The following is a 23,810-nucleotide window of genomic DNA, read 5'->3' as shown; positions in this document are numbered from 1 at the left end:
AGCTCATTCCGTGGTCCCCACTGTTCCCTGCTTGGGGACAGAAGAGCCTGGGAATGGGCAAAGAGCCAGCTAAGGAGCTCACCACCTGAGAACCCAGGTTCTGGTACAGCTTGCTGGGCTCCATGCTGCCTCTGGGAGCCTTCATGACTTGTTTACCCATCGTGGATGGACAGACCAACCTTTACCACCTCAAGGGAACTTACTGGAGGGTATCTGTCTGTCTGTAAAGCATTTTAAGATCCTGAGATCCTGGAGGCCAAGAGGCTGGAACACCACACATGCACACACACACAGGCCCGTGTGCAAACACACACACGCACACACACACAATCTCAAGACATCTCTCAGATCCCAGAAGGAAAGGGAAGGGGTGGGTGAAACCTCTTGAAAAGTGAAAATAGATTCCTTGCTTTAAGGAAAGTGCTTCTTGCCCTGACTCAGAACCTCTTGACTCTTATTTTAGATACAATTCTAATGAGTTTGTCCACCTAGACTTCAAGTCTGAAGCAAATTGGGAGACCAGGAGAAGGCCATTAGTGACAAGTGAGCCTGAAAACAGGAGGAAATGACCATCGATCTTGAGGGGAAAGAAGGAAAATCTCTCAATAGCAGAAGGAGTTCAAGAAGCAAGTCATCAGGGCCGTGTAGTGTCTGGGGTCAGTGGCCGTGGCCGTCTGTCTGGTAGACCAGGTATAGCTCTTCCTGTGCGGCCTGGGGATGGCTGGAGACCCTGCACCAGGCAGGATTGGATTGTTAGTTCTCTGCTGAAGGAGGAACTGTATGCTGCATTGTAGAGAGCTTTCTAGCCAGAGTGGTAAAAATGAAAATCGGAAAAAATGAGCACCTGACAGGCCAAACTGCATTTATTTAGATTCTTTACTAGGCAGAGTGCCCTCTTGTCAAATAAAAGCTGACACAGAAACCCCAAAGATGAATAAAATTGGGGCCACTCTGACCAAAGGCCTCCCTTGCCCCCATGGCTCCCCTCCTGCCCCCTGAAAGAATTCCAGGACCCTTTGGAACCCAGTTTGAAAAATCTAAAATTCTAGGAAAGGAGTTCTTAACTTTTCTTGCACCGCAGACCCCTGGGGAGGTCTGAGGTCATCATGGGCCACCCCTATTCGGAATAAAGCTTTGAAATACATAAAATAAAATACACTGGATCACAAAGGAAGCCAATTATATTGAAATAGTTAAAGTAATTAAAAAAGAATTAATGTGTGGTGTAGTAACATATGTGCTTCTTTATTAGCACACTGAATAACAAGATCCAGCAGTCAGTGTAATAATTGCCTTAGTTGTAAAATAAGGATAAGCCTAAAAAGTGTCTGCAACAGCTATAAACTGATATTAAAAAAAACCCATGATTTCTGTAACATATGTAATGGTGTTGTGGCCACCACTGACACTCCTGGGGTTTATTGCCTATGTTCTTAATAGGGGGAAATGCTAAATTTCAGTTTGATGTTTGTGAAAATAAAGAGGTCATTGTTTTCTCATCCAACTTCATAGAGCCCTGAATTCTTTCCCCAGGTCTTTGGGAAGTTGGTGGACCCCATTTTAAGCAGTCCTGTCCAGGGCTTAGTTGGCATTTTTTTTTTTTTTTGCTGGTTGCAGAACGAGGTCTGGTTCTAGATATATCATTAAGGAAAAGAGAGAGTGGTCCCTGCTTGGCCCATAAGGCTGGGAGAGGGGGAAGGGGAGAGAGAGGAGAGAGGAAGGGATTCTCTAGGAGCGGGTAGGAGGTGGTAGGCCTGAGCTGTCTGGGGGCCTAAAAATTGAGGTATAGCAGTGTTTGAGCTCCAGGCCCATCACAGCACTATCCCAAGGTGAAATCATCTTTAAAGGACCCACCTTGAGTACACACTTCGAACCTTAACTGTAGGCGGTGCCCTAGGACCTCAGCAGGCAAATTGCCTGGAGTCAACTGAGACCGAGTTCCTTCCGCTCCTTGGGGGAGGGGGCTTGGGCCGTGCAATGGTAACTTGGCTTTTGTCCCCTTCACCAGGGACTCATGTGATGGAGGGCTCTGGACGGATGGTGGTGACCGCCGTGGGTGTGAACTCTCAGACTGGCATTATCTTTACCCTGCTGGGGGCCGGCGGTGAGGAGGAAGAGAAGAAAGACAAGAAAGGTAAGCCCAACCCCCTTGTGGACCAGAAAAGGAGCGCTTAAGGCCACATTTTTTTTTGTTGACTCATTCACTCGACAAAATAGTTATTGAGTGCCTTTTATGTCCATACCCTGTGCCAACAGCTGCCTCCTGTAACCTCAAGGCCCTTCTTGGGCCAGGAGGCTCTGTCTGTTCCATCTCCAGGGTCTCGTTCCAGTCTCTGTCTTGTCCAGTCATGTCATGGGGGGCCCCCCTTCCCCCTGGGCCAGGCCAAGGGTGCTGAGCCTTTTCTTGAGTCTCCAGCCTCAAGTGTGACCTGGTCCCATCATCGCCCCTGATATTGAGTAGAAATCCCCACCTGGGTGAATTCCTCCACTATTCTTAACTCCACTGAGCAGAGCTGCACACTCACCCAGTATAGACTCTCCCCAGAAGTGGGTCTTCTGGGGAAGGTGGCCAAATGTGTGCCTCCAAATCAACTGCTGTGAGCCCCTCCCCGTTGTCCCCAGAGCTGCCATCTCAGCTGGGCTCTGTCTCCTCCTCCCCCTGCAAACAAGATTCCTCACTCCATGGGCTCCCCTTGGTGCAGTAGGTTGTCGGCCTGGGCTACAGCTGCCTCTCAGAGCAGAGGAGGGATGGTTGGAAAACATGAGCCCCAATCCCATCAGACCAGGCCCAAATCCAAGGCCCAGCCTCTGGCCCAGAACAGCTGACTACTTACCCGACACTCACACTCGGTCTCGGGGACACCCCCCGCTCTCACATTTGCAGTCTTTTGTCTCCTTCCCCAAGCTCCAGAGGAGGGGCCCAATACCCAGACCTTCTGGAGTCCAGGGGAAGGAGATGAGATAATAGATGACCCCTCCTTCAGTTTTAGGGGCAGCCAGCCTCCCTCCGGCTCTCAGAGGTCAGCCAGGCACCAAGTCTGGGTCACGATCAAAGGTTACTTGTTCCCAGGGGCAAAACCCATTTCCTGGTGGGGTACCCCTAAGATTATGATGGCCCAACCAGCAGGAGCAATGGAAATAAGCTGTGGTCTGGGAGAGCTGAGGTTGAAACTGAGGACCAAGTCTTGGCCAAGAGGCCCAGAGCATGTCAGGACAGCGTCCACGCAATGACGTAGCAGCTATGGCCAGCTGTGGCCCCAGGTGCGGGCAGTTGGGCAGGTTGCAGCAGCTTTGCCCACTTCCTTGGCCTCACTGGGGCCTGGGTGAGGGGCAGAAGCACCCAGAAGCTCCCATGGGCCAGACCGGTGTTTCTTAAAATGCCAGTAAAGAAACAGGCCTCTTCTGCCCCAAAGCACAGGTCAGAGTCCCTTGCTGAACATTTACCTGCACTCCGACGAGATGGGGACATCAGTGTAGAAGGAAGAGGTGGGATGTGATGTGGACGTGACGGAGGAATCAGGGAGGGCAGCCCAGCCCCTCAGGCCCCCACGAGCAGCACAGCCAGGCTGGACCCCCTCGGCACTTCCATTCCATCACCTCCACCAGGGTCATTGCTTAGAGCCTCCCGTTTCAGGATGACCCCAGGCGTACCGGTGTGTGTGTGTGTGTGCGTGTGCGTGTGTGTGTGCGCATGCACACACAAGAGGCTGTATGTGCTTCTCATTCATTAACATGTCTCAAAAATCATCACACAGGTGTGAAGAAGGGGGATGGCCTTCAGCTACCAGGTACAGTAAGACACCCCTCAGGGTAGATGGGGTTTTAGAAATAGCAGCAGCCATTGACCCCTGAGCCCTGGCCCTAGACCCCCAGCACACAGCTAAAGGGGGTACCTGACTGCTGGGGGCTCTGCCCCACCAGACCTCCACTGTGCCCCCGTGCACTGCCAGCCCCACGGGACCGGCCAGCACCCCGGTCTGCCTACCTTGCCCTTCCAGGGCTTTCAGTGCAGATGGCACCACCACTACCTCCACACGCCCTCAGCCCCGAGAGCGGCAGGCAGTGCCCGCTCAGCGCCCCGTGACCCCACAGAGCCCGTCCCACCTTCCCCTCGCCTCACAGCACAGCCACCTTGCCCGGCATCTCTTCCCCCTCCTTCCCACAGAACCCGTTTCCCCACCACAAGAAAAAAACAGCAAGAGTGAATTGGAGCATATCGTATCATTTTTGATTCCTAAATTAAGGAAAACTCGCTAGTACCTTCTCCGTCTCATGCACAAAATACAACATGCTTGACGTCACCTTTTAAATGGTGGGGCATCTCCTATGGGCGTCACCAAGGCAGTCTTTTGAGTGCCAGTTAGGGAAGGAGGAGTTGGCCATGGGCAGTAGCCTGAGTCAAGGGCATGAATCCTAAGTCACTGCCGTGGACGGATGTTCTTCCGGGACACAGCAATGGTCGTAGCAAATACCCCTTCAGAATGGCCAGTGCCCGCACTGCACTGCTTGCTGAATATTTTGAATCGACTCCTGGCCGTGAGCGCCTCTGGCCCTGATGGTGAGCCAGACCCTCTCATAGAACCCTCTCTGAAAGGCACCCGCCTGATTGGTCGGGCCAAGGGGGTGCCTCGGTCCAGACCTCTCCACCAACAGTGCCACCCCACGTAACCACATTGATCATCCTCCGTATTTCATTTCCCCCGACTTCTGTGGCATCTCAATGGGAACATTTCACCTCCACCCCCAAATTTGAGTTTCTTGATCTCCAACGGAGATGTTTTTTTAAGAATGTAGTCATCTTATTTCCCGCAAGTTGGTTCATGTCGATTGTTGTTGCTGTCCTGCGTTGTTGCTTTTCTCCATCGTGACACACTGCATTTTCCATCCCTCCCACCCCCGCAGCGGCTGATGGTGCGGCAGGTTCAAATGCTACAGATAGTGCAAATACCAGCCTAGTCAATGGTACGTCTCCCACTCCCAGGGCGAGCTCTCGGTCTCGGTTGGATGGGCGTCTCCCCCACCCTCAACTCTGGGCTTGCCTCTCCCTATTCTGGACGGCACAGACTTGGATGTGCATGGGCAGCTCGGGGACGGTCGTCCTCTCACACGGGGCAGGCGCTTAAGAGAGAAGCCACCACCGGGGACCCAGCTCTGCCCCCACTCATGGCTGCCACGATGGCACTGGCTCCTGTTGGGCCCTTGAACCCCGGTGAAGCCCGGAAGAGGGACGTGACCTTGGCTTCAGATCTGGCCCCCAAGAAGCAGCGTCCCACCCGGCGTGGCCCTCTCCTAAGCCCGTTCCTGGCCCCGGCTTTGGGAAGAAGGCCCGGGGTCAGGACCTAGGCTGAAGCTGGCGTCTGGGTCCCCACTGAAGGCTCCGGTCCTCGACTCGACAGTTCCCTCGAGGCAGGGGGACCCAGGCCAGAGCTCAGCTCCTGGGCCCCACCCCGTAGCATGGCTGAGCCACTGGTAGACATTCTTTCTCTTCTCTCTCATGGAGCGAACGGGCCGGGGGTTCGCTTGGGCTCGGGCCTAGTTCTCTCCCTGGGATGTGGACTGGTGTTTCTTGCTGTTGCCTGCGCTGGAGCGTTTGTCCTGAGTCTCTGCATTCTCACTGGCCTCCTCGGGGATGAGTGGTGGGGGCAGAGGGCTGCCACTGTACCTGGGAGCTGCATCTTAACCTCCTGACACACAGGCAGGAAGGAATTCCATTCATTTGCCTCCAAGATTTCTTATCTCTATACCCTCCCATCTTCTCAGATACATCCCCGTACCCAAATTAGTTGACATAAAGTCACCCAGACTGCTCCTGGGAGCTGTTAGGGCTTGGTCGTGAAACCATTGCCCCGGAGAACTGAAGGGGAGGGAAAGTTTTCTTTTTTCCAGCGTCACGCATCCCAGGCATCTGGCTGCGGGTTTCTCATCCATTATATCATTTACTCTTCACCACTCCTGGAAAACATGGAGTTCTGGTCCGGCCTCATCCTCCCATCCCATGCCCTAGACCTCTGGGTGAGCCACCCGATTCAAAGTGACCAAAGATGGAAGCACCCCCCCCGTAGATGTCAGGGGCTGGGCAAGACTCCTCTGTGAGCAGGGCCTCACCAAGAAGGGCTAATTCGGGTATGGGTCTATTTCAGGCACAGGAGGAGAAAGGAGGGCATCCTGGGGTGTGGGAGGTGTCATGTGTGAGGGACAGGTGGCGAGAGATAACAGGAAGAACCAATGTAGGCAAACCCACGTGGGGGGCGGGGGGGTGGCAGGGAGGAAACAGGAAGTGGCATCCTGCTTCCCCCAGGATGACAAGCCTGCTGGGCTCGGGGAACATATAGACCGCATCCAGACTGGTGGGTCCCAAAAAAGGGGCAGCCTCACTTGCCACCGTAGCAGAAAACTCCAAGTGTCCCAAGAAAAACTGCAGGAAAAGATGGGGACCTGTCATTCCTTAACCGCCTCCTGTGCACCAGGCACTTTGCGAGCATCTCATTGAATCCTCACAATAACCCTGTGATTCAGAGTTTTTTGTCCCCACTTTAAAGATGAGGAAACTGAGCCTCAGGGAGATCAAGACACTAGTACAGCGTCGCAGAGCTAGAAAGTAGCAAAGTTGGGATGTGAACCCAGGCCTACCTGGCTGTAAAGTGTGTGCCACTCTTGCGGATGTCTTATAAACTTCACAAGGATGTTAAGAAGTCTTCCCCACCACCAACACCCCTGCCCAAGGAAAGAATCCTGTGGTCAAAGGTGTTTAAGAACCCACTGGGTAAAATTGGTTTCTTCCTTGTTGCAGAGGGATAGCCTTGATTGTGCTGTGTGTGGTGGAGAGTTACAGAGCCACGCAGGGTTTCCCAGGCTGATTTGGCTGCGGGACCTTTCCTGGCTGAATGTCGTGGGATTGGTAGGCCCCCAAACTATACTTTGGAACCAGTACTCTAAGCTGTTGCTACTCGAATTGTGGTCGGAGGACCAGAAGCCTGGGCATCTCCCAGGAGTTTGTTAGAAATGCAGAATCTCAGGCCCCACCCAGACCTACTGAATGAGAACCTGCGTTCTAACGTGCTTTCCAGGCTCCAGGCAGAGTGCACTAAAGGCTGAGGGGTGCTAAGCTGAGCCTTGGTGAGTGAGAGAATTAACTGTTCCTTTCCCCTCCTTCGTCTGAGCCAAATCAGGATGACCTGGATGTGGAAAACACACTCAGGTGGCAGGATGCCCCCCTCACTCCACTCCGCCAAGCCCCTCCCAACTGAAAGGTAGGGGTGTTGCATTCATTTTGGAGGCATTATAATTGCCATTTTTATTTTATTATTTCTTTTATATTTATTGATATATCACTATAGAATACATCCTGATTAATTATACATCACTCTTAACTTTGGACATTAACAAGGTACTTTGCAGTGCTTTTCATAAGCATCACCTTGGTTGAAATTGTTGTTTTTCACAGAGAGAGACATGGAGGCACAGGGAAGGGAAGTGACACCTCCCAGTTCTCCTATTTAGGACGTGTCTCCCCTAAGCTTGTTTATCGGGTCTTCTCACCATGGACCTTCCACATCGAAGCTTTCTGCACCCATGGCCCTCACAGTGCATGGAGAGGGCAGACCCATTTGGCAAAGCTGCATCTAGCATCTGATGCAGAGGGGCCTCCAGGTCTCCACCCCGGTTCCCCATCTTGGGTTCTGTCCTCCATCTCAGCTCCCCTGAATCACAGCCCATCTTCCACGTCCCATGGGGGACCAGAGCAACGTCCCACCACAGTTCCAGGGCCAGGCGAGTACCCATTTGGCTAAGGAGAACCCCAGATGAGTCCCTTGCTTCTGAGAAACCAGGCCATCTGCACCAAAGCACCCCCAGGATATGGCTCCCTCCCTCAAACATATGCATTGTTGATTATTTTTCTGGCCATGTGGTCACTATGGAAATAAAAGAGGAAATTGCTAGCTTGGTTGATGGGCACATGCGGGCTATTGCATCTGATAATATGCAATGCAAATAAAGGCCCCTTTGTGCCATCTAACACCAAACTATTGAAGAGGAGTCCTCTGGTGCCCTTTAGCCCAGTTAGTAAAATTATTTTTAAAAATAAAAATAATTATTGTAGTTAATTCCTATTGGTTTCAAAAAGGCTTTTTCTGTTTTGTTTCTAATCCAGTAGAAAGAATTTTACAGTAGAGCAACGGGGACCTTTGTCTTTAAACCCCGGGGTGGGTCACTGACCCTTTGCTGGGAGAGGCAGTGGGAACAGCCCTGCACTGACCTTGGAGTGATGGTGCGGGACTGGCATCCAGGAAGCCACTTCTCCCCTCTGAGTCACCTATAACGGATATGGTGGTGGGGATGACAGTGTTTATGGAACTTCTCACGCAGCCTCAGGACGGTCATCAGGATGCTCTATAAATGACAGCTGCCTCTGAACCTCCCTCGGCCCCACTTTCCTCATCTGTAAAATAAGAGTGATGAAAACCCCTCCCGCCCCACCTTGCAGGGTATCAGGAAAACTGCCAAGATCGGAGGCATTTGCAAACTGCCAAAGGCTGCTGGGCGAGTGGTTATCACTACGACAACTTTTAGGAGCTCCGGGGAGGCGATGTGGCTAGCCCTTGTTACAGAGATGGAAGCGAGGCTGGGAGAGGTGAAGCCACACGGCTAGTTGGTTTCGAAACATCAGCTTCAGGAGCCCGGTCCCACCAGTGCCGCCTCGACGCCTGCCCTCCCCCGGGCTCAGGGGACTGGGGGTGGCTGCATTCTCCCCAATGGGGGCAGAAATGTGCATGTACTTTGGGGCCAGCTCTCCATTTACCAGCTGAGACCTGGCAGAGACCCTGCTGAGTGTCCCTCCCTGAGCCACAGTTTTTCATCTGTCAGTGGGTGTGATCTGGAGCGTCCCGGTAGGGATGTGGTGAGGCCCAGATGAAACTGTGGTGGTCATGTATGTGCCTGGAACATGAGCTGTGAAAATCTTCTCAGCAAATGGCTGGGGCGGGGGGCAACCTTCTCAGAGTCCTTCTGAGGTGGCGAGCCATTGGGCAAAGCTCAGGGTGAGCCCATGGGACAGGAGGGTGCCCCCCGACCCCTGCAGTGCCAGCAAGTGAAGGCAGGTGTCTGGCTACCAGGCAACAGTCACCAATACCTCCCACCCTGTGAATGCAGGCCACACGCCTTGGGCTGAGACTGGGGAGGCGGCCTCCCCGGCGGCCCTGATTAGGGGGTGGGGAGCCCCAGACCCAGCACTAGGCAGCATCTGGCCCTGATAGGCAGGGCTGGGGTGGGGGGCTGGGGGCACCCAGGGGATCCCACCAGCCAGACTTCACCTGTCTGCTGTGGCCTGAGCTGGTCAACCCAGAATAAAGAGCACACAGCTCAGTGGAGGGGAGGGGTCGGCAGCTTCCCCTTGGGAGTCAGGGCACTGCCACCAGGCCCCTGGACACATGTGGGCACCTCAGAGCCCACCGCTGGGGAGCCCCTGCCCACCCTTTGCCTGAGTCACTCTCAGTGAGGCTGGGCGGGGGGGTTCTCCATGTCGTGGCTTCACACCCCTTCACCAGGAGAAGGAGAAAGTGGAAGCATCCCTCCTGGAGCCAGAAACTAAGGAACACATCGACCAAACTCCTCCCCATTCTAGAATCAACCTCTCTCTCTCCCTCTCTCTCTCTCTCTCTCTCATATTTCCCTTTGCCTCCTCTCAGCCCACAAAAGGCACCAACCAAATTCCAAATTAATCACTGGGGACCTTAGATCTCCCACTCCTTCTGCTTCCTGCCAGCCAACTATGGTTCCTTTACCCTCAAAGGCTGCCGGTTAATCTGTAAAATGCTCAGGGCCAAAATAATCCCAGAAGCGCTCTCTCTGTGCCCCCAGAGAATCAAGAGAGAGCCTGCAGCCACCACGGGTTTGCTGTTGTCTCAGGGGCCTCCCCGGCATCCCTGCACAGAAGGGCAGAGCCGGCTTGGCCCTCCCTCCATCTGACATGAATATCTGTGGCCCTGTTGCGTCTTCATGGTGACCAACGTGTGTTGTCTGATTCTCTGTTGTCTGTTAAAATTCTTTGTCGTGTAGGTAAAATGCAGGATGGCAATGTGGACACCAGCCAGAGCAAAGGTAACCCTTTTGTATTAACCTGTGGTCCCTGCGGCCCCTCCCCGCCGGTTCTGAGGGCCACAACAGAGGCAGACGTCCATGCCTATGGGCGCCTGACACCTTTGGGGGGGTGGGTAGCTGTGATCACATGGTGCCAGGTCAAATGGAGGCATTACCCGTTGAGGACAGGCCACCACAAGCCAGCTTCTCCCCAGCCTTTGAGCTATGCTGCCCATTCAGCTGAAGACTTGAAGCTGGGTCTTTGAGATCTTTAGGGGCTAAGGGGTCAGGCCCCAGGCCCACCAGTCAGGCCTGTGCTGAAGGAGGAGGAGCTTGACACCTGTGGATGAGGACACTCTCTTCTACTTTTTAAGCCCCCTTTGTGTCCCTTCTGTCTAGTGACTACTTAATATCCAACAACATGGCCCAGGGACCAACTGGGCAAAGCCCAAGCCTGTGTCTTGTCTGAATGTGGAGAAGTTGAGGAGCCATTGGGGGAAGGGTCTGTGGGCTTGTTCAGGCCCAGAGGGGACCCTAGCCCACTCCTGCTGGAAATCCAGGGTGGAGCCATGTCACTCCCTGCTGTGTCCTGAATTCCAGGTCCAAGGCAGCCAGTGGCCCTGGGACCAGGGTCTCCAGCAGGAAGAGACCAACCCCCCATCACGGGGATTGTGTGCCGGCCATGCGGGGGCCCAGGCTGGGGAGTGAGGGCCTCACCGTGCTCTGCTGGGCAGTTGGGTGGGTGCCAACATCCCCACCCTGCAGGCTAACCTGTGTGTGTGTGTGTGTGTCTGTGTCTGTGTCTGTGTCTGTGTCTGTGTGTGTGCACGTGTGCTCTGCCCCCTGCAGCCAAACAGCAGGACGGGGCGGCCGCCATGGAGATGCAGCCCCTCAAGAGTGCCGAGGGCGGCGACACTGACGACAAGAAGAAGGCCAGCATGCACAAGAAGGAGAAGTCGGTGCTGCAGGGCAAGCTCACCAAGCTGGCTGTGCAGATCGGCAAGGCGGGTGAGCACGCGGCCCCGGTAGATGGCACAGGCGGGACACGGGGCATGCAGGGGGACCCCAGGCAGGGCCCTGCCCCTACTTGGGCCTCAGTTACCTCCTCTGCAAAGTGAGGGCTTGCGTGAGACCCACCCTCCTCTGCCACAGAACCAGTCTGAGTCCTTATACAGTAGGCACTCAATTCGCACTTAGGCAGAAGAGTGAAGGTAAAAGCATGGGCTCTGGGGGCAGCCTGCCTGTGTTCTTGTCCAGCTACAGCTCTGAGAACTTGGGCAGGTACCTTCACCGAGCTCTGAGCCTCCGCCTCCCGGTCTGTGGACTTGGGATCCCGTAGTCCCTACTTCACAGGTTGCTATGAGGAGTAAAGGAGATTATTTACCCGTACAGGCGCTCAGCACTTGGCAGGTGTGGTGGCTGGACAGGGGGCAGACCCTGTAGGGCCTGGAGTTTGCAATGCAGGCTTTATCCTGAGGACAGTGGGAGCCCTGGAAGAGGTGTGAGCAGGGGAGGGCAGGGATGGAGTGGAGCTGTATGATGACCGCCCAGCTGCCGTGCAGAGGAAAGATTGAAGAAGTGGAGGGCAGTGCCAGGAGCCCGGTGAGAAGCCCCTTGTTTGAGCCCCAGCACATGCAGGGTTTCCCGAGTTAGTAGCTGCAGGTGATGGCTGATGACGGCCCCTCTTGCCCCGGGAAGCCGAGCCCGGAAACAAGGTGAGCCCTGCCGCCCTGACACGGCCTTGGCCTCCCCTCCTGGGTAAGGATGTGGCAGACGCCAAGGCCTCCCCACCTGGCTGCCTGCTCCTCCATGGCTGTCTCCCGGCTCTAATTATAGGCACCACAGCGTGGAGAAAAGAGGCAAATTACAGGCTTGACTGTCTATATTTAAACTTGGGGGCCTGATGACAGCTCCCGGCTGCTGGGAGCTTGGCTTCCCGCCTCTGCAACTGTCAGACAGGGATCGAGCCGGCTCTGTGTCTCCGCAGCTGGCGGTGCGGGCGGGGCAGTGATGGGTCCAGGGATTTCCTCCATCCCCGCCACGGAGAAAACTCCACGGAAACATGGCTCTGGAGGGCAGGGAACGAAACGACGAGAGCCACCCCGTGGCCTTCACAGTCCTCACTCATCTCCCTCCCCTACTCAGCTCTGCCAGGCATGGAGTTCAGAGTCTAGCACTTCTGGTTCAAATCCTACCTCTGTTTCTCTCCTGGGCTGAATTCCCTGAAAGCAGAACCTGACGTGGGTGGGCACAGGATCTGGCAGGGTGCTCTCAGGTGAGACCCGTAAAGGGTCAGGGATGCAACAGAGCCCAGGAAGAAGCAGAGGCAGCCGGGGTTTCTGGAGAAATACCAGTCTCCACCTGATCTTACGGGGAGCTCTGGAGCATGGTACCTCTGCAGGGTCTGACCTGCCCTGCAGCAAGGTGTCTGGGCTTCTGGACCTCCACCTTAGCCATTGGATACTGGCCACCAAATTGGGGTGGGTGGACTCCCAGGCACTTTGTGACAAGGAGACGCCAGTTGCCCAAGCATCATCCTCCTCTGGCAGAGGCTTCAGGTGTGGGCAGCCTCAGCGGCAGCTGTACAGCACATGCAGCAGACGGGAGTAGTTGGGCGCACGGGGCTGGCAAGAGAGATCCTGCCAGCAGCCAGTAGCCACCTGCAGGTGCTAATTCTACAGTGCCTCCCTGGCCTGTGGCCTCGGGCAAGTCACTTCCCCTCCCCGAGCCCCTGCTGTTTCCTCAGCCTGGAACACTATTCCCCCAGGTCACTACCTGGCTGCTCATCATTCCTCTGTCTGCTCCAATATCACCTCCTCCAGGAAGTCTTCCCTGGCCACCCTAGCTAAAGTAGCCACTGGATCTACCAGCCCGTGTCGCATTTTTTTTCTTTTTCTTTTTAGTTTTATTAAGATATAATTTATATATTAAAAAATTGCACACGTTTAATGCGTGATGAGTTTCCACATATGCATATGCCCATGATACCAGTCACCACAACCAAGGTACTAAACTTATCCACCACCTCCAAAAATTCCCTTGTGTTCTTTCATGGGTTTTTTCGGTTTTTGTTTTTTGGGTAAGAACACTTAAGATCCTCTTAAGCAATTATGAAGTGCACGATACTGCATTGTTAAACTATCAGCGCTATGCTATACGGCAGAGCTCTAGAACTTTCTCATCTTGCATAACTGAAACTTTTTCCCCACTAAAAACAACTCTCCTTTTCCCCTCCCTGCAGCCCCTGGCAACCTCCCTTCTATTCTCTGCTTCTATGGGTTTGACTATTTTAGATTGTTCAGATAAGTCCTTCTGTGTCTGGCCTATTTTACTGAGCATAAAGCCCTTCAGGTCCAGCCATGTTGTTGCAAATGGCAGGATTTCCTTCTTTTTAAAGCTGAATAATATTCCATTGTACGTATAGCCCACATTTTCTTTATCCATTCATCTGTCAATGGACATTTGGGTTGTTTTCGTATCTTTAGCCCATGTCACTTCCTACCATGTCATCCTGGAGTTTTTCTTGACAGCGTTATCTGTATCTGAATTATCTTGTTCGTGTGTTTGTTTCTTGTCTGCCTCCCCCTCTAGAATCTCAGCTTCCCAAGGGCTGAAAGGGACTCTGTCCTCTTTACTGCTGTGTCCCTAGTTCCTGGAATAGGAAATAGTATGTACCTGAAGGCAGGAGGAAATAAGTGGTACCCTCTGTACATCCTATGTGTGAGGGCACCGTGCAAGTAGTTACTTATTCACATGATCACTCAGCACCTACTATGCGTCGGGCACTGTACTAGGCAATTTACATGCATTCATCGCATTTGATCCTTACAAAACCATGTGAAATAAATATGCATCCCCATTGTACAGAGGAAGAAACTGAGGCTCTTTAAGGATTAAGGACTTGCCCCAGGCCACCAGGCTGAGCTGGGGTGTGAGCTAGGGCCTGCCTGACCCCAGAGCCCTTTGAGCCAAGGCTTTGGTCCACATCTCCCTTCCCGGGGCCCCGCACCCCCAGGAAATCCCCTGACAGGTCTCCTCCCACCCGTGTCACAGGCCTGGTGATGTCAGCCATCACGGTGATCATCCTGGTGCTCTACTTCACCGTGGACACCTTCGTGGTCAACAAGAAGCCATGGCTGCCCGAGTGCACGCCCGTCTACGTGCAGTACTTCGTCAAGTTCTTCATCATTGGTGTGACGGTGCTGGTGGTCGCCGTGCCCGAGGGGCTCCCTCTGGCTGTCACCATCTCACTGGCCTACTCGGTGAAGGTGAGGAGGGGAGAGCAGGGCGGGCCAGCTGATGCCACTGAGATCGGCTGCCCCCAGCTGGGGCTCCGTGGGGTGGCCGGCGGGGCCAGTGCCGGGGCTGAGAGAAGAGCTAAGTAGAGGGAGTGGGAACGGTGGAAGCTCGGAGAGAGGATGCATGCAGGAGGCTGAAACTCACATGCCTCCAGGAGAGCCACACCCTGGCTAAGGGGACAGCTGTTATTCAGCACAGCCAAGTGTCGCCTTGTAGGGATGGGGTCCAGTGTTGCCAGATATTCACATTTTTTCCAAGAGAAGCCAGAAATCTGGACTTAACATAAACTCTCCTGATTTTTAAACATTGACGATCAACTCAACTTTAAAAAAATAAATTAGATGCAGGTGTCACCCTACAGGCCCACACCCACCCCCGTCCCACCAAACGTAGGCAGAAGCCTGGCCCCGCTGTAGCCATAGTACTTGTATGACTAATCTTGGAGTTTGTTCCCTGAAGTTTGAAAGAGATAAGCCTAAAATAAAAAGGATGTCTGGTTTTATGAAAGCCCCTCCTCGGACTTCCCTGGTGGCGCAGTGGTTGAGAATCCGCCTGCCAATGCAGGGGACACGGGTTCGAGCCCTGGTCTGGGAAGATCCCACATGCCACGGAGCAACTAAGCCCCTGCGCCACAACTACTGAGCCTGCGCTCTAGAGCCCGCGAGCCACAACTTCTGAGCCCACACGCCACGAGTACTGAAGCCCACGCACCTAGAGCCCGTGCACTGCAACGAAGAGTAGCCCCCACTCACCACAACTAGAGAAAGCCCGCGTGCAGCAACGAAGACCCAACGCAGCCATAAATAAATAAATAACTATTTTTAAAAAAGAAAAAAAAATTTTAATTAAAAAAATAAATAAAAACAATAGCTTCTATTATTTAAAAAAAAAAATCCCCCTCCTCTCAGGAGATGGGCTAAAAATATGAAGTTTTAAGAGCAGTTCAATAAAGGGCAAGTAGGCCCATGAATGCCTTGGGTCTGGGGGGTGCTCCTAAATGCCACCCTGATGGCAGAGCCCCACCTCCTTCTGTTCCCAGGCCCATGGCCGTCGGTAGAGCCCAAACGCTGGGGTAAGGGGCTGGCATCTCATGAGCACTGGGCGCCTGACCCTCTTGGGGACACTTCAAGCCTGGCTCACCCCCAGGTCCTCACACCCTGGGCTCATCATTTTCCCTTGGTCCCGTGGTTTCCCCACCTCGGAGAGCAAGGCCCTGCGCTCCTGTTTCCCAGGGCCCTGAGTCCAGGATGTCCCTGCCAGGGCAGAGGCCAGGCCATGTTTAAAAACAAGGCATTCGCTCCGAGAATGCAGAGCCACCAGAGGGCACGATGAGCGTCAGTTTCCAAGCTGGAATTTGGGCTGGGCTCACCGATGTAATTTCATACAGAAAAGAGATCTCAGGGCAAGTGCCAGAAAGTGGCAGCTATGTGTAAAGGATACCGCCCTTATCATCTCCTTGTTTTGGGGTTCTCGAAGAAACTCCATCCCACAAACCAAAGCCCAAACAGGTCACAGCACAATGCTGATCGGGGGCCTGGGGCCCGGAGATGGAGACCTCACCCTGCCGTGAGCCGGGACCCCACAAGCCACCCAGTTGAGCTCGAGGTCTCCTTAAAAGTCTAACAGCTTCGATTTCGGGGCTTCCCATGCAGACACTGTTAGGCCTCTACACCTGTAGTTTGTATCTCTGGCACCTGTGCCTTCAGCTGCCTTAGGTAGTGTTACTTGTACAGTCACGTGATAAACTTAGTACTTAGTACAGCTCCCCCAACCCAAGAGGGGCAAACTCTCCCCTTTCTGAGCCTGGACCTAGCCCCTGGGAGCCGTCATCAAAAGAATAGTGGTGACCATTTAGATCAGCGCTGTCCAATAGAGACATAATGTCAGCTGCATGTGTGATTTTAAAACTCCTGGTAGCCACGTTAAAAAGAAAAATCAGAAAGAAACAGGTGAAATTAATTTTAATAATGTACTTAATCTAATATGTCCAAGTTACTATCAAGCCAACATGTAATATTTGATAATATACAAGTTATTAATGAGGTATTTTACATTTCTCTTTTCATAATAAGTCTTCAAAACTGGATGTGTAATTTACACTTACAGCACATTTCACATCAGACCAGCCCTGTTTCCAGGACTTAATAGCCTCACGTAGCAACCGTATTGGGAGGCTCAGGCCTATACATTCTTAAGCCCCAGAGACGAACCCTCTTCACAGAGGACAGATGGGCAGAGTCCTGATGGAATGATCCAGGCTGTGAGGTTAAACAGAGCTGGGTTCAAATGCCAGCTTTAACCCTCACTAGGTGTATCATCCTGGTCAAGCTGCTTTGCCTTGGCTTCTTTGGTTGCCAGAATGGAGTACAAGAGTCCTTGAAGGTTTCATAGGATCCTCGTAACATCAGATGAGAAAATAAGTGTGGAAGAACTTTACAAACTGTGAAGTGTGTTGCAAACTCAAATTGCTGCTGAATGCATCCATTCAACATACATCCATTCAACATACATTTATTGTTACTATTATCACAGGTTATGATAAGAGAAACTGCAAGAGCACATAATTCTACCAATACTCATTTTTTAGTAACATGACCTACTATAAAATTATTCTAATTGCACTCCTTTTTTACCCTTGGTATAAAGAGTTATAATGAGCAAGAATAAAGGAAACCAGATTCCTAGGCACAGACTAGAACAACATCTGACTCAGCCTTTAGCTAAATGCACCTTTTCACATCCGTCCTTGCCAGATAGGGTCACTATGTCGTAAGGGCCTGCAGTAAGAGTGGTGGTTCCTTGAGAATCACTTTATATGCATTATTTGCTTGAGAACCTGGAAGAAGCTAGGAGTGTGATGCTGGGAAGAGAGAAAGGACAGTGAATATAAGAAAATTAATCATATGTAGAGTAGGATTTCATTTTTGTCATAAATTTAAAAAGAAAGGATATTGATATGTAAGATGTATCAGTGCTAGGTGGTAGAATTATGGTTGATTTGTTTTCTTTTTTGTGTATCTATATTTAAAAGAAATTTGTGATTTTTATTACACAAGTTATAGTATGTATTCATTGTAGAAAAATAGAAGCTGTAGATTTTTAAAAGAAGACAATAACAATCTTCTATAAATCTACCACCCAGAAATAATGACACTAATATTTTGTTTATTTCCAGATAGTGTCCTATGTCTATTAACATATGTATAACTTAAATTTATTCACTTTTGGTGAAACCAAAGTGACAGTGAAAACCAAGCACCAGTGAAAGATGATACGTTTGAAAAAACCCATAACCAAATAAGGAATTTATTTCTGTTAGGGTGTAAGAGGAAACTATTTGAAGTAATCAGAAAGGACCCAATCTTCATTTATCATCCTTTTCCCTATTTTTTCCATAAAGAATACAGATTACTTCTGTAATCCAAATTAATAAAGTCAACTAATCAACTCTTTTAAATGCCTCAAATAATTAAAAAGAAAAGAAAAAGAGAGAGAGAGAGAGAAAGGGCTGCACACAGAAAAGGAGTCCAGATGACAGGGGCTGTAGCAACCAAGATCCTTCGCACATGTGTGAAGCAAAGGGGCAGCTCTGCCTCATTTCCTGCGTGTTTACACCATGACCCTGCCTCCCAGCTCCCTCTCCTCACTGTTGCCATCTCACCTGCCCCTTCCCCCAGAAAATGATGAAGGACAACAACCTGGTCCGCCACCTGGACGCCTGTGAGACCATGGGCAATGCCACGGCCATCTGCTCGGACAAGACGGGCACACTCACCACCAATCGCATGACGGTGGTGCAGGCCTACGTGGGCGACGTCCATTACAAGGAGATCCCCGACCCCAGCTCCATCAATGCCAAAACCATGGAGCTGCTGGTCAGCGCCATTGCCATCAACAGCGCCTACACCACCAAGATTCTGGTAAGTGGTGCAGCCTCCACCAGAGGGAGGAGCGTCCAGGGGGCAATACAGAAGTACTGGGCAATGTGATGCATAATTTTAAATCCTACTGATGTATTTTGGGTGGTCAGATAGTAAGCAGCTTGTTTCTCTTTGACTTAGCTACGCTGTCTGCATGACAAGAAAAAAAGATTGCCGTTAATTGTGTTTTTTAGACCCTGTCATTGCCCTCCCTACCAAAAAAAAATCTTTTTATTCGTTAGCTTTTGCTGTATAACTACTCCAAAATGTAGTGGCTGAAAACCAGACTGTGTATTTAGCTCACATGTCTGTGAGTCAGGAGTTCAGGCTGGGCTCAACTGGGGGACCATGTCCTCGTATATCTGCGGTGGGTCACATGCACGACTCCGCTGATCTCGGCAGGACTCTAGGCTGATCTGGGATGACCTCGACTGGGATGGTTCATCTCTGCGTGGTCCACCTCCTCCAGCAGGCTAATCTGGGCTCTTGATGTTGTCATTTTGCCACATCCTATTGGCCAACACAAGTCGAGAGGCCTGTCCAGATTCAAGCAGCAGGGAAATAGACTCCATCTCTAATGGGAGGAACTTCAGAGTCACATTGTAAAGAGCGTGGATTCAGAGAGGGTACTAATTGTGGCCATTTACACAATCTACCACTGGCGACGACATTGTTGTTAGTAATAGTAGTGGTAGTACTAGGTTTGTTAAGAAAAACTCTCATATTCCTGTCTCAGCTCAGCTGCCTAGACGCATCATGCTAGAATCCCTGATCGGTTTAGAAGCACAGGTTGCCTTTTTGTAATTAACCAGTATTTGAATGAAGAGAAATACAAACTTGTCCATCCAGAGCTCAGTCGGCTCCCAGATGTAGGACATTTCTACAGTGTGAGCATCTGGGTGAGCAGCCGAGCTTTTCTGCTTTCCCTGCCAACGTGTCCTGGCCCTGACCTCTCCCTTCGGCTCCTGAGCCAGCCTGAACCTTCAGGATCAGGCTGGGTGGCGGGAGTGCCAGAAGCTTTATCGAATCTGGGAGGACAGCGTGAGTCAGCGGCAAAGGGCCAAAGGTTGGTGGGGGGTACGGGAGGAGGTGACTCCTGCCTCTAGACACTGGGGCTGCAAGGACTGCACCCTCCCCGGCGGCTGAACAGGTACTCCTGCCATCAGCCCAGAGCTGCAGGCTGGGGAGGCAGCACTGACAGAAGGAGAAAGTAGGTCTTTCAAAGGCTGCCAAAGCCCAGAGACCTCTCAGGAGATGTGGCAGTCTGTGGCCTGGACGTTTCCCAGGGCCACAACCTGCAGCATTGGTTGGTCTCAGGAAGGAAGGCCTGGAGTCCAGAGGGTCAGATTCACAGCCAGGGCTGTCAGCCATATTGGGAGAAGGGGCTCCCAGGGACTGCCCTTCTAGGCCTAGAGGAATTTTGAGAAGAGTCACAGGCGGCTCGGTCGAGGGTGGAAGTCCAGCCACCCTCCAGACCAGTCTGGGAAATCTAGACTGCAAAACATCCTTACCATGCAGGAGGAGACGGGCAGGAAAGGCACGCAATGTCCCCACACTACCCATAAGCTTTGGTTGGGAAATGAGCTTGGCCTGGGAAACAGACCATGGGCAAGGCTGTATTTCCCCCTGTACGAGGGTGCCGATTCTTCTGTGTCTTCCTGCAGCCTGATGCAGGCTGTGTGCTCTTTGAGATGGAGAGACACAGCTGAGTTATCTCTGCTCCCCCCAGCATAGGCTCTTGGGAAGTACTGGTTGGGCAGGTGAGGTCAGTGAATCGACTGGTGAATAAATTTATAGATATGTATCAGTGAGACGAGGACTAGGTAGGGAGAGGGATGGATGGATAGATAGATGGATGGAGAGATGGGTGGGTGGGTGGATGGATGGATGGATGGATGAGTAAATGGAAGAGTAGACAGACGGATGAATATGTGGGTGGTGGATGGGTGAATATGAATTGATAAGAGGCTCAGGACAGGGCTGCCTCTATGTTCTACTTTCCTATTCTTGTGGCAGAAGAAGTAGGAGTTGGCCTTGGTCCCAGTCCCACGGCTAATACCAGTGCTCTCTTGGTACCTCCAGCATGCCGAGCGAATCTCTTCTGAAACTGCCCTCAACTCTCTAGTCTGCATTGATCCGGAGACTTCCAAATTAGCTAGTGCCTGTTATTCTAAAAGATTTTTTAAAAAACTATATGAGTATTTGCAGGGGTAGGTTGTGTAGGTGTAATCTACATGGATTCGCGGACCTTAAGGACCCCCTGGTCCAGCCCCCTCACTTTACTCTGAGGCCCAGAAATGGGAGAGGACTTGGGCCAAGTCACCCTGTGGGTTAGTGGAGTTAGAATCCAGATGTCCTGACACCCAATCCAGTAAGCAGAGGTTAGGAGCTTTGGCTCTGAAGTCCGACAGACCAGGATTCAAACTTCAGCTGCAGCACTTACCACCCATGTGACCCTGAGCAAGTTAACTAACCTCTTCAAGCCTCTGTTTTCCAATCTGTAAAATGAGTATACAATTAATCATAATCACTAATATTCACTTAGCCAGACTCATTGCTGAGTGCTTAACCCATGTTGCCTTGTATGAGGACCCCCATGAAGTAGGTGACATCGCATCTCCAATTCATAGATAAGGACACCGATGCTAGGAGGAGTTAAAGAACATGCCCAGAGCCCCAGAGCAGAGGAGAGGCTGAGCCAGGGTTCATATCCAGGTCTGTCCGGTCCAGAGCCTGCACAGCTCACCGCCACTCCTTGTCCAAGTCCTCTGGCTGCACCTTTGCCTTGAGGCAGTTCCAGGGCTGCTGTAAGATCAGATGAGAAGATGTATGTGTGGCTGTCAGCACAGTGCTTGACATGTAGCAAGCGCTCAGTCCACGCCAGTTGTTACTCTTATTACTTCTATTATTACTTCTGAGCCTTACCCTCTGTAGTTTGCTTTGCCAGCCACTGTCTAGCTTGACCCTCCACATCCCTTCCAGGTAATCAAGGCAAATATGACAATTCCCATCTTGCAGCCAAGAAAACATAGCTGCAGAAATATCGAGTAACCTGCCCAGGGCTGCTCCTGACACCAAGTGACAGAGTTGAACCCAGAGAATTCTGCAGGAGTTTACCAAGCGGGTGAGGGAGCAAGGTCATTCCAGGCAGGGCCACAGCCTGCCAAAGCCCAGAGACCTCTCAGGAGATGTGGCAGTCTGTGGCCTGGACGTTTCCCAGGGCCACAATGATGAGAGGCGAGGCTGGGAAGGCTGAGGGGGAGCTGGGTGACAGCAGATAAGCTCTTAGTAGGCTTTCTCATCACAATGCTGAGAACCACCCAGGCACGGGTGGAGGGTGGTGTGACAGCCAAGGCTGCCAGCGGGAAGGCCAGAAAAAGTGACCCAGGAGGCCCCTCTCAGAGGGCCAGCCTCAACCCCATGCCCCATCCCTTCTGCGGATGGCAGAACTTTCTTCTTGCCACTCCTATTTCTAACCATTAGGAACTAAACTTGTCCTCTGAGGGAAGCTACATGAACCATCTTTTAGTCAGAAATTGCTTCCCCACCTCAGAAATCCTGGCACACCCTCAGATTTGCTTTGTCGCTTCCGACTCTTTGAACGTCAAGACTTCTGCTAGCTTCTTCTTGTAGCCCTGCTGCTTCTTGAGCTGCAGCTGAGCTTTCAAATGGAAATAGCTCCTTCCTCAGACTTTAGAGGCACTGCGCTTTCTTGGGAAAGAATTCTCCTTTTCCACCCACGTTTATTCTGTGTGCTGAAACCACCCAAGCGGACTTTAAGTTTATATTTTATGAGACCTCTTTTAACGTAGGTTGACACTACAGTTAACATTTGAATTATTAAAATGAAGATGGGCACTTGTGGAGCCGAATTGTTGGAAGTTTATGGCGTATGTTCTGGAAACATCAACTACTGAAAGAAAAACAAATCTCCTTGGAGTCCCTGAAGTGGTTCTGGAAGAAGGAGCAGGGAGGATCTGCCTGGAAGGATGGTTTTCCTGAATAAATAAGCCAAACTTCACCTAGTTAGAAACTCCAGGTCTTCAGTCTACCCCATTCCCAAACTGAGGTGCCTTCATCCACAGAGAGCCCCCATGACCCCCAAAGGCAGGAAGGATCTGCTTGATTGTATTTCTCACAAATCTTAGACCTAGAGCTCCTGAGAGGAGGGGAGAGTGGGGAGGTGACTCTAGGAAGCAGTCGGCCCTTGAACTCAGATCTGGCTCCAAACCCAGGGTGCAACTAAATATTCCAATGAACCTCAAACCCCCTGAGTCAAGCCAGCTCTGCGAGGGGCTCTGACCAAGACAGGGGTTCCAGAAGGCGCAGAAGCCCCTGGAAGTGGCTTAGCAGGGCATTAAGATGGGGAGGTGGGGCGGCCCTTCGTTCTGGTCTGTGAAGTGACAGGGGCCTTTGTGTTGGATTCAACAGCTGTTTTGGTTCTGTTTGGTTTTGTTTGTTTGTTTGTTTTTGCAAACACCATCCCTAGGAGAACAGTTTAAAGCATATAACCCTGAATGGGGAATTCTGATTTTTAACAGCACTGTTAATCCCTGTATCCCACCTTCTCACCCTGTGCACGTGACACAAAACACACACCACATGCGCATACCACACACACACACACACACACCCCACAAACACACAGCACATACCCTCACCACACACATACTCTACACACACAAATCACACAGGTACGTGCACACATATACACACACACGCCACATGCGCATACCACACACACACTATACCACACACACACACACACCCCCCACAAACACACAGCACATACCCTCACCACATACATACCCCCCACACACAAATCACACAGGTACGTGCACACATATACACACACACGCCACATGCGCATACCACACACACACTATACCACACACACACACACACCCCCCCACAAACACACAGCACATACCCTCACCACACACATACCCCCCCCACACAAATCACACAGGTACATGCACACATATACACACACACACCACATGCGCATACCACACACACACTATACCACACACACACACACACCCCCCCCACAAACACACAGCACATACCCTCACCACACACATACTCTACACACACAAATCACACAGGTACATGCACACATACACACACACACGCCACATGCGCATACCACACACACACTATACCACACACACACACACATCCCCCCCACAAACACACAGCACATACCCTCACCACACACATACCCCCCACACACAAATCACACAGGTACATGCACACATATACACACACACGCCACATGCGCATACCACACACACACTATACCACACACACACACACACACCCCCCACAAACACACAGCACATACCCTCACCACACACATACCCCCCCCACACAAATCACACAGGTACATGCACACATATACACACACACACCACATGCGCATACCACACACACACTATACCACACACACACACACACACACCCCCCACAAACACACAGCACATACCCTCACCACACACATACCCCACACAC

The 23,810-nt window shown here is 51.7% G+C and overlaps 1 protein-coding gene across 1 annotated transcript in view; it reads left to right on the top strand.

The window, feature by feature from the left end:
- Nucleotides 1-23,810, top strand: part of ATP2B2 (ATPase plasma membrane Ca2+ transporting 2) — a 347,108-nt gene that overhangs the window by 286,623 nt on the left and 36,675 nt on the right. The window contains exons 8-14 of the mRNA XM_061195585.1: nt 2,009-2,134; nt 3,756-3,788; nt 4,903-4,962; nt 10,057-10,098; nt 10,927-11,085; nt 14,131-14,345; nt 18,054-18,296. Of these exons, the coding sequence (XP_061051568.1) occupies nt 2,009-2,134; nt 3,756-3,788; nt 4,903-4,962; nt 10,057-10,098; nt 10,927-11,085; nt 14,131-14,345; nt 18,054-18,296 (878 nt within the window). The remainder of the gene's footprint in view (nt 1-2,008; nt 2,135-3,755; nt 3,789-4,902; nt 4,963-10,056; nt 10,099-10,926; nt 11,086-14,130; nt 14,346-18,053; nt 18,297-23,810) is intronic.

This window comes from Eubalaena glacialis, chromosome 7 (assembly GCF_028564815.1).
Source record: "Eubalaena glacialis isolate mEubGla1 chromosome 7, mEubGla1.1.hap2.+ XY, whole genome shotgun sequence".
NCBI classification, from domain to species: Eukaryota; Metazoa; Chordata; class Mammalia; order Artiodactyla; family Balaenidae; genus Eubalaena; species Eubalaena glacialis.
The sequence above is the reverse complement of the archived record's forward strand: the minus strand, read 5'-3'. Positions and strand labels throughout refer to the sequence as shown.